At 30.3% G+C, this 14,745-nt stretch overlaps 1 protein-coding gene across 1 annotated transcript; it reads right to left on the bottom strand.

Moving 5' to 3' along the window:
• Window positions 1-10,226: 10,226 nt before the first annotated feature.
• LOC126910376 (F-box/LRR-repeat protein 14) lies at window positions 10,227-13,109 on the bottom strand. Its single transcript, XM_050692904.1, has one exon. The coding sequence runs from the start codon at window positions 12,816-12,818 to the stop codon at window positions 11,415-11,417; it is 1,404 nt and encodes a 467-aa protein (XP_050548861.1). The 5' UTR covers window positions 12,819-13,109; the 3' UTR covers window positions 10,227-11,414.
• Between the last annotated feature and the right edge of the window lie 1,636 nt (window positions 13,110-14,745).

Here is a 14,745-nt window from a genome sequence, read left to right as displayed (position 1 = left end):
ATCGATAGTCATGTACTATTATGGTCGGTGGTCGAAATGTGTTTCTTTGGTTAACTTGAAAACGCTGTAGTCATTCATACAAGTCGACCATAAAGCATTACTAAAATGTAGAAAGTTATAAAACGCAATGCAACTATATAAATATTTCACATTAAAACTATCGGTTCTCAGAATATTATAGCATTATGATCTATCAAATGAACCAAATAAAAACCCAAGAAACTATGTTTAGAATAGCAAATGTTAAACCATTCTTAAATAAGTCTCAGTCTATTATAATCAACATAATTAATATAATTAAATTTTAAGTCATGAAAGTTTTAAACAACAAAGGGGTTTCTTGGATTAGACGTTATATAGACTATAGAAAGTGCTATTACAATTAAAAAATAAATAATTTATTAAATTAATTTTGTAAAATCATACAATTCAATTTTTTTTTTTTAATAAAAATAAATAAGAATGAAATTTATTAGATAGAAGGAAAACTCGTTTTAAAAAACTGTAAAAAAGGAATTTTTTTTTTAATGCGGGTTGGCAAATTATTTGACTTTAGAAGGTTTCGTGTGATCCTACGAGTATACAGAACCGTATTGTCTAAAAATACATTTAAATATAGCATTGCATTTTATTATTTTAATTAACATTTATGCTTTGTTGAATATTCATAAAAATATTTTGCATAAAGAAATATGGTAAAATTGTTACACTACTGCCTTTTTAAGACGGTCTTAAAGCATACGAGACATGCACGAGCCACATCGACCATTGTATACATATTTCCCTTCTAGAGTTGCACGCAAGCAATTTAAAAACATTTTAATGGAATTTAATTGAGAATTATGATTTTTAGTATAATATAAGGTAAGTTTTAATATATCTTTCAAGCAAATCGAACGTTTTTCTACATTGCTATAATCTAATGGAATCATTAAGTATTTCTCAAAAGCGGTATTTATGTATTCAAGTTTTTTAAATGATATCAGGTAGGTTATAGATATAAGATAAATGTATTTATGTAAAGATGTTAAGTGTACTATCAGGTCTCTAACAGATTACAGAGAAAGATGAAAATTCTCCTGGCATAAGAACGTTCATATTCGAGAATGTTAACCAGTTACATGAAAAGGGCGACCTATTGTAATCCCCCTAAGGAAGTGGATACTAAAGACACCTGCTTCACCCGATCAACAATTACAGCCTACCAAAAAAAAAAGGATCGAATAGTTGCGTATCTGTACATGGACGTTCATGATTTGTAACTTATCGAATTTTCCTAAACACCAGTGGTTGAAGATAGTGGGCTCAAACGACATAATTTATGGGTGCTACATTATAATTAGGCAAATCAAACGTATACTGTATTATTTTTATGACCACACCGCCAATGAATACCTGTCTGACTGTGTTCGAGTTATTATAAAGTAAACCCAAAGTCTAATAATAGGGTTATTGAATGTGGAATTGTACATTATAATGTACGTTAATACACTACACTGTCTATCCGTAAAATTTTCACTTAAAAATTGGTTTGAAAACAAATCAATGTGTACATTGTTACACGAAAAGAATTAAAGCGATCGCATTTTAAACATTTTACAAAAAAACAATATCCCTGGGTTCTTTCATTTTACTTAATTTTTCTTTAAAATCTTGGTGAGCTTAAAGACCAATTAACTATTATACTTTTTTTTCTATCTTCCACAGTTCTAGTGATATTCTTATTAATATAATCTCCTTTTATTTTAATGTCAAAACTACTTAATATGATTAGAATAACAAAAATGTGTTTTCGATTAATACTCTTTTACTATAATTCATCATTCGGTTAAAACTACAAGAATATCACGTATTACATGATCCACTAACAAATTAAGTAGCTAAATTTAAACGAAGAAAATTGGCGTATTTTAATTAATATACACGTTTTGATTTATTCTACAAGAATAAAAACAATTGGCAATACTGTAAAATTCTATAAAAACTAAATAAAAAAGTTATTGCCTTAATTAACACATATACATATATAATATGTATTAATCTCAAAACTTTATCGTACATGTCAAATAATTGACAGTTTTTTTAAATTTTGATTCTAGGCTTTTTGGGAAATACCACGGAAAAATCTAATCAAGTTAAACCAAAAAGGTTTAGTTTGATTTGTTTCTAGAAAAACTAAATAAAATTATTGTAAAAAAAGTTATGCCTTATATAACACTATTAATTTTATCGTCAGTAGAAAATAATCAATGTGACACGTTGTAATAAATTTCAATAATCAAACCGTAAAATACCTTAAATCTTATAGAATGAAACGAGGTATAATTTCTTTTTAAAAAAGATAGTTAAGTTTTTCATATAATTTATCCCACTGAGGTTTTCTGAGGCAAAAACGCGAGGGGGTAAATAATAATAAATAACGCGTCGCTCGAGTGCTTTTTCCTCTACATTTTAGTTTTTTTTTTGACATTTACCTCAGTACAGCAGCATATACGATTATAAATCAATGAAAATGACTCCGGTGTTTTCCCCTTTGCCGCACACACGGAAAATGAGAAACGTATAGTTGCGAAACACTAGAGAAAAAGCTCTAAATTTAATTTTTGTACAACACAATGAAAGGTTTGCTGCAAAAGGAACTATAAAAAAAAAACTAATTGCTCAGAATAAAATTCAGTAAACTTATTTTAGAAAATTATGAAAACGAATTATTATAAAGCCGTTTTTCTCGGTTTATTATTACTAGGGATAGTTTTTAGATATTAACTCATTCCTATAACCGATACACCGAATTTTGTTGGCGAAATAAAACCAACAACGGGCCGATATTACAAGTAATACTTTAAAAACACTATTTAAAAAATGAAGATTGTAACATAATTAAACCATTGTCTAGCAATATATTTTTATAACTCTTCACAATGTGTCAGAAGGGCGGTTCTTATAAATTGATGTTTTCAATTCTATTAATTACACCACTAGATTTTTTTTTAAATGCTTATAAAAATTATTTGTGCTAAATTTATAACTGATATTACAAGGTTAACGTGTGCTGGTTTTTGAAGTTGAGTAAAATCGTTATTAAAAAAAACAAGATGAATATATTACTATTTAATTTTTTAATGTTTAACTGTTTACAGTTAAAGTTGTTCTATCGGCAAAAAAAAAAAAAGTTAAGAAGATTTCAAAAATGTAATTTTTTCTCAGTTCGAACATTTCAAAAATCAATATAATTACTATTTAAAATAAAATGTATTCAAAACTCTTAAAAATTCAGAAATACTATCCATTAACATTTTTAAAATGTTTATACCATAGAAATGAATAAGTTGGTGGTAAGAAAAGAGCGGTGAAGAAATTACTATTGGTAAAAATAACAATATCCGCCAGCCATCACTATGAAATGTTAATAATTTCCTTAATACTGAACCAAAAGTTGTTGTCGACCAGTAATTTTCTTAATTATATCATTAGCTATGAAATAAGTAGTTTGCCATTTGAAAAAATAAAGTTAACAGTCTTGTAAAGTATAAGGGATGAACATAAACAATAATTTAGGGTTGATAAATTAAAAAAAAACATGTACCTAATAGAATCAATATAAATTCTCAATATTATTTTTATCATTCCATTAATTATATTGTTCTTGATACATGAATCATTCTGTATAAAAATGATAAACTCCAATATACATAAATAATTTAGAAAAATTGAGTTTAACAAATTATAATAACACTGTAATTACAAATGTGTATTAAAATCGAATACCACAATTGATAATATAATTTTTGCTAAAGACGTATTTATTAAAAGAAGTAATACTTACGAAATTTTACAGTACTGAAACTGATGCAGATAGCAAACAAATTTCATCATAAACGCGGCTATAGTATAATTATAGTATAGGTCAACAGTCCAAGTTATTTAACAGGATTTGAGGACGTTTTAAAATGTAGGTGTCTAAAAATATTGTAATAAAATATTACTTATTATAAGTGAAATCCTTTTTTTAATGGTATTTGTTTTATAAAAAAAAAATTTTTAAATAGGAATCATTTGAAATTTATAAGTTAGCCTGACACGTCTAAACGATTCGAAAGAATTAAAAATATTGAATACATTCTTTACAATTTCATTTATATTTTAGTGAATAGTTTCATTAAAATTTTTGTAATTGGTTTCTATTAATAGTTCTAATAATATTATAAGAAATCGAATGGGCGGTATCAAACATACTTTTCCAAAACATAATAGAAGAGAGTAACAGCGGATTTTCTCAATCAAATTATTTAATATTTGATAAAATTTATTGAAATATTTTGTTTGTGCAACGGTGTTTTTTGTACATGTTGGGTAACAAAAAAATGTCTCTCACTAAACCGGTTTAAAGGCATGACGGTATTTATTTATTGGATGCAGTCCCTCTCTCAATACTAAGTTTATTTAGTATATATATACTTCTATTATTCTGTCTCATCACGTTCCAGTATAACTTCTAAGTTTGTAATGAGCTTTTCTGGTGTGTGCTTTCAAAGACCTATTGAATTTTAACCACAAGGCAATATATGAATGTCGGGGCTAGTACACCAGTTGTGTCCACTATAAATAACAGTCGGGCGGTAATGAGAACCCCTTTTGAAAATGTATACGGTCAGCTGGGCGGCGGCGCTATTCGAAGGGTATTAAAAATTCTTAAAGGGGGGGGGACGGTCCGATGGTAATCCCAGTGTGCGTGTGTGTACGGTCGATAGAGTATAATAGACGGTTTCGATAATAATGCACGTGCAGTGTTTGGGAACCCCTTTCACTAGCCCTCCGGCACGACGGGTGCCACCCATTGCATATCTTCACATCCCTTTTGTGTGCATGTGTGAGTGTATGCGCTTGCCTTGAATATAATATTCACAATACCCAATGTGAATATGTACCATCCCAGTTCCAAGAAACCTTCTACTAACGCTCACCCTCGTCATCTTCTGCATGGACATAATGCAAACAACGTGTACTCGGTGCTCGTTTTGAATTTTATCTTATTTTCCCCGGTACGAACATACCGGTAGGGACGTGGCCTATTCAATAACCGTATAGTTATAATGGACGTCATGGAACTGGTTAATGGACCGATTTTGTATATTTTTGCATATACAGCATGTTCTATTTGCACAGTGATACAATGTTTCACGCATATTTACATTTTAATAAATTTATTTGAATTTTTTAAACACAGTCCGACCAACGATGTCGGTAGAAAACCGGATAGAATGGATAATTTCATCGTACGTCGTACCACGAAACCCACCACGGCGACAAGGTACAGTACAAACAGCCGCTCCCCGTGCGGCGTAATCGACGACCGGTTGTTGTTGGTCGCGAAAAAAAAAAAAAAAAAATACATTTTACGACGCACTTGACTCGAAAATTCCTCAATAATATACCTACTCTTGGGGTAAACGCCGCCGTGATCACCGTGAACGTTACTACAATGTAACGTTGTTTCCTAAAACCTGTAAACTGTGCGACCAACGCGTAACATTTTAAGTAAAATACATTGTGGGTCCTTAGTGCTCCACTGGCATTGCTGTGCCTAATTGACAGCCGGCAAATGTTCATGTTATTTGTGGCTCGCAATTATTTTTTGCTCGCTTGTCTCGCTCGGACGGGTTTTATAACGTCAAAAGTTTGTGAATTAATATGTTTATGAATATTTCATATATATTTGGTATCCTACGAGACGATTTCAAGTGTAATATTTATGATAATTGTCACTAATAGCCCGACATTTTCCCGACTGTCAACCCTTCAGGCCTATTCGAATGAAGCTAGTTTTTTCACGCTCCAATTGCATACATTATACATAATTTTTTTTTTTTTTTCAATTTTACTAGTGTCGGTCATTGTTAGAATTTCATTTTGTTTCATGAAATGCAACACTCGCGTTCCCTCTGTTTTTTAAATTATATTCACAATATTTGATGATAATCAGTTCCGGCTTTCCGCGAAGCCGGTTATTCTGGAATGGTCGGACTTGTAGTTTCAACTCCAACAGGCGACGTTCCCTTTTGGTCAATCGAATTGTCACATAAAGTCGCAAAAATTAACGGTGACCGTATATTAGGTTTGTGTTGGTCACACGGCAGTGTTAGCCTTAAATCTTGAATTCCGAACTTGACACATGCAAATTTGAAGAAATTACAAAATATTCAACTCCACGGCACACTTGTATTATAAACATTAGTCTCGTGGGCTTACCCGTCGAGGAAAAGCCCTCCGAGTGCCGGTCCGCTCCGCATAATATGAGCGTGACTAACCCACTCCCCTACAGGATACTATGTGTATTATTGTGTGCAAACCCTTTTCTGTTATTTCCCTGAACTCATACCTAAATCGATAGGGGAAAAACTACTATCTTCTCGAATGTACTACCGTTACGTACATTGATATGCAGAAATTAGAAAAAAATAAATAAATAGAATAATGAATCGTGCGGATTGGTATTTTTTAACCCGTTTCAATTTATTATTGAAAATTCAAACTCAAGAAATTAACAACCACGGATTTAATCTAATCTAAACAGCTTGTTATGCATGCTGAGCAAAAGGTTTTTTGTTTACATCAGTTAATTTTTATGTGTTAAACTAACACATATATTTAGAAAGTCCAGTGTCCATCGTTTAATAAATGATGCGCCATAAATGTATCAATATGCAATACGTACAATGTATACATTTAAAATGAAAAATCTCAACATCATTTTTTAAACAGAGTTACAGAGTATCAAGAGTTTCGAGATACTGTGACTCAATAGGCATATAGTTTCACAGCACCAGCATTTCACTTGCCAAAACTTCATGTATTGATTTTATATGTCTATTTCCACTAAGAGTAAAATTTTGTTCTGAATTTCTCAAGTTCTAATCACAATACTAATACGTTCTTCACTGAGTTTGGTTTAATTATGCGATCATTTTTAAAGGTAGTTAATTTTGTGAAGTCGTCAACATAATTTTCTCTAATTAAAATCCTTTAAGATATGACAATTATTAGTTATTTTTAACAATGTATTTTTAAATACATTATTGCCTTTTGACTAATCATTTTTATTCAAAGGTACAGTTTTTAACTGTAGAAATATAGTTAATAAAGAAGGTTTCATCATGGTAATTAATTATTTTGTCGTGAAATCATTGGTATACTATTAATTTCACGTACAAATCATTAACTTCTAAGAATTTTTTTTGTTGTTAACTTAAATGTTAAATGGTTTTTAAAAAATTGTCTAGTCTATGAGATTTAGACATCCATTATAGTATTTTTTTTCATATAATATTTATCCTACAATCGCTTTTTTTTTCACAATATTATTGTTTGTTACGATTAAAAGAGACAATTCATATGTTTATCTATTCGGTATTTACAAATCAAAAAATAGTGAATGCATTTTAATTAAAATGTCTTAATTTTATACGAGTAGCTATTCACAAGCGTAATTTAAATTAACAAGAAATTATAATAAAAATTGTGTCTTAGTAGGTTTTAATTATTAATGTAATTTTCACATATTAGCGAGGAAAATGTTTTTAATAAGATAATTCTATACTATAATTTAGTGGTTTTACACTAAATTTTCAGATTGAAATTTGTTTTATAAGAATTTTCAAATTTCTTTACATTAGGTTCGACAAATACATTTTTTGTAAACTAATGATGACATCACATTACTACAGTTGTTGAACATGTAATACGCAAATGCACAAAGCATATTTTTGTTGCTCTCAGTGTTGGAACAATATTCGTGTAGTTTTTACGATAAATGATTTTTGCTTCAGAAAAACTGCGTCCAGTCTTTAAATGTGGCGGAACGAAAGCATTGTTATTATTTTGTTATTAAAGGTATTCTCGGCGGGATGGTGACTGACGAGCACAACAGCTACGTATAGTGAAACGGACGGCGGGTAAAGGCATGTACCTAAAATAATATAATGCACCCAGAATTCGTTCTTCTGCTTCACCGTATTGTGTTGGTTCGAAACAGGTATTTTCTGGACGGGAATCGGCCGGTGGTGGTGGTGGAGACGATATCATTCTATTCTCTTGGTTTCCATTTTTCTGCTGCTGCCCCTATATTCTTTTGTCGGCAAGAGGGACAGGCATACATACCTAATACTACACACACACTGATACACGACTGCCGTCTCATGCAACCAACACACACACAACGGCAATGGCCTGTCAAATGTTGACAAGTGGTCCGCCCGAATTGGCGTGCAACACGAAACGCAGCACAACCGCCGCCACCGGCCAAAAGAGAACGAGGACCGAATGAGCGGGTGGAAAGAAGAGAGAGAGAGAGAGAGACGCATTTACAATACAGAAAAAGCGTACCTGCCGGAACGCGACGGCCAGAAGCAGCTGTACTGCAACTATAATCTCCCCTATCCGCCTGCTTTATTCCCCTCGTCTGTGTTTCAACCTGCCGCACACGCATAAATAAGTGTAGAACTACCACCGGTTTCCTTCTCTCTCTAACGTTCACATACAACAGTTCGTTCCTGTTATTTTAATCATTATAATTAGAATAATAGCTCCGCTATTTTTTTTTTTACTTGAAATCTCAATAATAAACCCCAAAGGCTTGCGTGATGATAATAGTTTTCGAGAACAGGGAAATATAATATCGATTATCATGAGTCTCTTCATAATTATGAAAAAAATTCGTTCTTTTTCTAATTACAATACCATTTGAACACATTTAAAACTATCAATATTATTTATTTAATTTTCATTGTAACTGTATTATTCATAATATGAATCGCATATTACGAGATATATTTATAATAAATTTGACTAATAGAAAAGGAGTTAAATAAGAATGTAGTTATTTTATTTTTGTATTTCATTAAATAATGCATAATATATATAGAATGATTCTTTTATCATTTGCCACTTAATATTCAAAAAATTAATATGATTTTAACAATTTTACTTTCGATTTCTTTTAGTATCATGTTTTTCTCTATCTATTGTGGCCGACCCTAAGTAGTTGCAATTAAGGCGAGGAAGAAGAAGTTTTTATCTATCTATAAATCATGAAATATTTTTCATGTTTATCCCTTATACATATTGAGGGTGTCAATTTTAACTTTTCGAATGATAACAAACATTATTAACAAGTTAATTCAATATATTATGATCTAATTAAAATAATAACTGGGCTAATGAGTATTTTTTAATTAGTATTTCGAAAGTCATTAAGAACTTATAGTAATGGCCACAGACGAGGCATGGGTTTCATATTTCCACACATTTCCAGGACATTATTTGTCGCCTAGTTATAAAAATATTAATCACTTCCAAAATACTGGTCAACTAATTCTATTTGACAAGCCATTGTTTATTTTATAAATCAGTTAAATATCTGCGCATGCTATCAAAAGGGATGAACATAAAAAAATATTCATGATTAAATATTGAGGAAAACATGTAATTAAAATAAATCAAAAGGAAAATTTTTAAAATCATTTCTATTTTTCTAATAGCTAAGTGATAACAACAAAAGAATCGCCTTGTATTGATTAAATTCAAAGTATATTATTATATGTAATATTAGTAGAACAATTTCAATAATGAAATTTAAGAATATATAGGTACATGTTACATAGTAATTTTGAATCAGAATTGGCAATAGTTTTACAAAATATTAAGATAATTCTTATATATGATGAAGAAAATTGGCCGTCACTTGATACTTATTTTGCCCAATGTATCTCAAACTAAAATAAATAATTTTTTTTGTTGTGTACCTTAAAATTATTTTTATGTATCAATTTTTTATAAAAGCAAATAATGAAATATGATTTAAGTAAATAACTACATGACAATTCAAGTAGTTATTAAATAAGTATTAAAATCAATAAATCTTTTAATTTTCAATGAATATCAATACTCACAACAATAACTGGTAATTTCTCATAAATTACATTAGAATTGTTACAATAATTATTAATTTTAATATTTTATTCCAATGTGTACATTTAATTTAATTAAGATACCGTTTATTTAAATTAAAAAGTTTTATGCAATTATTTATATACTTTTTCATAGAAAAAATATGTAACTAACACTTTTTTGTTCTTTACTTTCTTAAGGTACAAAATAGTATAATACTAATAATGATTTAAATATTAATAAGAAAAAGAATAGATATAAAGGAAAATAAAACAGTCAAATAAAAACCATGTTTAAAAGGTATAATTTTTGTTCTTAAATATATATAAATTTATAACAAAAATATTTTATGTACAAAATTTTTCATGACAATAATTCTACAATGTTTGTAATTACTCGACTTCCATCTAGATCACCTTGCGAGTGGTAACTAGAAAAATATTTGTCAAATTGCATATATTTCTTTAGTACATGTGAATATTAATCACATTATAAAATAATATAATTATTATAATAAAACCAATCAATTTGGTTCAACACATTGAGCAAAAAAAAAGTTTTATTCTAAATGTTATGCAACAAAAAAATAACAAAGGTCTTAGTAAAATATTTATCTATATCAGTTACATTTTAACATAATTTTTATACAAACAATAAAAAATGATTCATTCAACAAATAATGAACTGCTAGTGCTGTTAAACAAAATAAAAATTAACATGAAAAAAAACCTAAAAAAGCTATTGGTAAATTTAAGTTTTATTTATAAGTTCAAATCAAAAATAATATAATATATAGATTGTCTGATCTTAATTGAGCTTGAGTAAAAAAAAATGTTTGGATAATAAGTTTAAAAATAATCATAAGTTTTTAGCTTGCTAATAAATAAAAAGATTTATCAATTTCTAGGTAGATATGAGCATTTAAAAAATTATCACAATTATGGTTTTAATAATTATTAGTTATTATATAGACCATGTCCAAAACTAAAAGTTTTAAAACAAAATGAAAAATTAATGAATAATCCAAACTTAATAAAATTAACAAAATGTGTAATTATAAACAAGCTAGGTGTAAATATAATTATCTTTAAATGATACGTAAGGTCGAATAAAAAATACAAACAACAAACATATTATAAAATAAAAGTTGAATTAGCTAAGTTTGATGTACACAAGTGGGTTGTTTATCTTTATAAGATATAGATATTAAATAATAAAATAATTTAAAATACTTGGTATGTCTTTAATTAAATGGGGATTAGGGGAAATAATGTCATACAAAGAGAACAATGGGAAGGTTAAGAAAAAAGTTATATAATGAGTAAAAAATAAAATAATTTATTTAGTCGTTACTAAATAGATATCATGGCAAAGCCAAATATTTTTAACAAAACATAATACATTACTAACTTACCTAAAATAAAAATATATCACATTTCAAAATGTTTAAAAACAAGTTATCCCTTGGGTCATCTAAGTTGCCACAAGTCTTCATTAACTGTATCCCTCCTGATATTTGGCATCTTCAATATTTTTTCTTTGGCTTCTTTAGTGATCTTTGTGCATCCATAGAGATCAATAGACCGCAGAAGCTTGCATGAATCAGCTAGGTGTTCGAGGCCTTTATCAGTCACGGAGTTGCACTGACCAATATTGAGTACTTCCAAGTTTTTGAGCGACTTGGATATGTACATCATGCCGTCATCAGAAATTTGACATGATCCTAAAGAAAAGGTATGCAGTCCAAATAATCCATGAGATACGTGCAATAATGCTTGATCCCCGATTTTATCGCAAAAGGAAACATTTAAACTACCTAGTTTTGTGCAACCTTCTGACAAATAACCAATTCCAATATCGGATATGTTATCGCATGCACTTAAATTTAATTCTTCAAGGGTATTCATACGTGACACATAGTTGAGACCCGTGTCAGTTATATTTACACAGAAGCTTAGGTTGAGGCTTTGTAAACTACGTAAACCTTCAGACACATACTTAAGGCCTTCGTCTGTTATATGCTGGCAGTCTTGTAGTCCAAGAAACTCAAGTTGTGAGTTACCATCAGTCGTATCTTTACTGGCACCACTGATGTGCGACAATCCAACATCTGATAAATGCCAACACGACCTTAAGTTAAGATACTTGAGTTTCTTCAATTTTCTAGCTATGTGTGAGAAACCTTTGTTGGTTATGTATGAGCATCCTTGGATCTCCAGTCGAGTAAGGCCTCTTAGCGTATCAGCGATACGTATTAGACCACTGTCTGTCAACTGCTTACACAGTGACAAATTCAGTTCTGTTACGTTGGGATGGTGTTCCAGAAACATCTGGTGTAGATCGTCGTCCTTAATATGATAACAACCACTCATATTTAACGACACGAGGTTAGGCACGTTTTGGACGATTTCTCGAAGGCACTTGTACCTGGACACGGACAGCACTTGAATTCGTTTGATGCCACGCTGTTTTAGGCTTTCGTACATAGGATACGAAGATCGGCACATGTCGATTTTGGCCTCGACACCTCGCCATACAGATTTATACCACGCGGCTTCCCGCCATGCTGTACATACTTGGGCTGCACGACCCTTATCTGGTACGTCTAGGTAACTGAAAATTAACGCCAGTATTTCGGGGTACAGCCTGTGCACGTGCGTGGGTCGGCTGTCGTCGTACTGGCAGCCACCTGCCACAGTCCGTTTTTCTACCGCCGTAGTGGCCGATTTGACTTTTCGAGCCGATGGCAATGGTATGTTCGCTTGATAAGGCTGCACTCGGTACGGTTGAAAACGCGAGATGTGGCGGTACGAGATGGGCACTTCGGTGAAGCCGCCCAAGTCGTCCATGATAGTGCTGAATGGGCCTGACATAGACACTGTAATCACAATAGACGTGAGAGCGGATCGGCTTTAAGCCGCTTTGGTTTAACGATATGTCGGCTCAGTATGGACGACCGTGTCAGAAACGCGTTGAAACACTAACGACGACGTACGTCATGATGTTTTTACACGGAGACGAACGGATGAAAAATTAAAATCGCAACACAAAATGCTCGGGACGCACGCAACAAACACACACAACAAACGTAGCGAGAGCATATACAGCACTGAAGCGGTCGAAGGAACGGGAAAAAATATGTACTACGTCTGTGTACGTGTGTGTGTGGCGATATTTCAAACGGTCGTGGTCGAGTAGAAGTGGGAGGGAGTGAGGGCCAGTCAGAAAACTCAAAACTATAGAGGTCGTCGGTGGAGGGGCCACAAGGACATTGCGGAGTGTGACTTAGTCGGATGACCTCGGCTCTGTTCGTTCGTCACCGTCCGTATCTGTAGCGCTTCGCCGCGCTCTTATTTTTCAAGTCGTTAGTGTTAACGTTACCAAAGAATTCGGGCGTATTTATTCATACGGACTATTTAATTTCACCTATTTTATTATAAATTACAAATAGTTTATTATAAAATACTATGTAATTGAAGTAAAGCTTTAGATAAAAAATTTTTCAATAATATGTCTTTTAATTTTTACTCGTTTTTACATTTAATAGTCCAATCCATGACTTCACTTCGTGTACTATCATAAAGATTTGCATTCGCTATAGCAACTTTTCTAAAGCGTTTGAAAATTTCTAATTGATAATTGTAATTTTAAAGATTATGTTAAACTATTTTAAGTATATGATATATACTTAATAATATAATATACATAATTAAATTGTGTGTGTTACATTATTATATTTTGATAAAATTAAAATCAAAAAATTGATTTATCAAAAATTTCAATTTTTAGAGTGATGATTTTATTAGAATTTTTTTTTTCTTTTGATATAAAAAAAATCAATTTGTTGAGAGTGAACGTATTTTCTATTATTCAATGAATAATATTCATGTATCTTCAATTACCATGTTTTTAATGAATTTTTCCAAGAATTTAACCCAACGAAATAAAATTTAAACCATCTAAAATCATGAAAAAGTATTCATTTTTATGAGTGCTGTAATAACTCTTATAAATTATAAAAAATAGGTATTTATCAAAATAGTTGAAATTATCGATATTAAATTTTATAAATAAATGTTTTAGTAAAAATAAAAATTTGTTACGAAATTTAAACTTTTTAATCAATATACTTAACTGTTACAAAAGAGGCGCATGACTCTCTTAGGGGTTTAATTGAAAATTCAAAGTAATAGTAAATGAATTTTTGGCTTCGAAACCTCAATACTTCAAAGTCTCAAAATATTTTACATCAGTTTTGTTTTTATTTTTAATTATGTTTTTGTTTATAAAAGTGAAACTTCTACTACTAAATATATTTTTATTAAATAAATTTGTTTTTTATTAAGCTATTAATTAATATAATTACTATAAAACTCCTTGAATGAATATTAGAATGCTAGACGGTTTCTCTATGAATGAGAGGTAGGAGCTTACCCAAAAATTGTTTAAAAAGCAAGTATATTCGATCAATTTCGATAGTAAAATGATATATTTGAAATCATTAATTAGATTTGGTTCCGCTTTAGGAAACTAAATTTTTTAATAATCAATGTGACAAAAATACCGATCGAGGGATGTAATATCAATTATTATGTTTAATTGTGCTAATTGTAAATAAAGGAATATTTTATATTTAATTCATCATAAATTTTTCAATATAAAATTTTAATATGCATAGCTCAATTTATTTACGCATGATATTTTTCTTTAACTTAATTTTTTGTTTTTAAAGTCCACGAAAAAAAAACAATCGAACACTGTACGATATTTTATTTAAATGATAGCTAAAAAAATTTAAAA

Source organism: Daktulosphaira vitifoliae, unplaced genomic scaffold (assembly GCF_025091365.1).
Source record: "Daktulosphaira vitifoliae isolate Bord-2020 unplaced genomic scaffold, ASM2509136v1 Scaffold_1, whole genome shotgun sequence".
NCBI lineage: Eukaryota > Metazoa > Arthropoda > Insecta > Hemiptera > Phylloxeridae > Daktulosphaira > Daktulosphaira vitifoliae.
This window is presented reverse-complemented; position numbering and strand designations above follow the sequence as displayed.

Coding starts and splice junctions, on each gene's coding strand:
- LOC126910376 (XM_050692904.1), bottom strand. CDS start 12,818: ATGTCAGGCCCATTCAGCACTATCATGGACGACTTGGGCGGCTTCACC.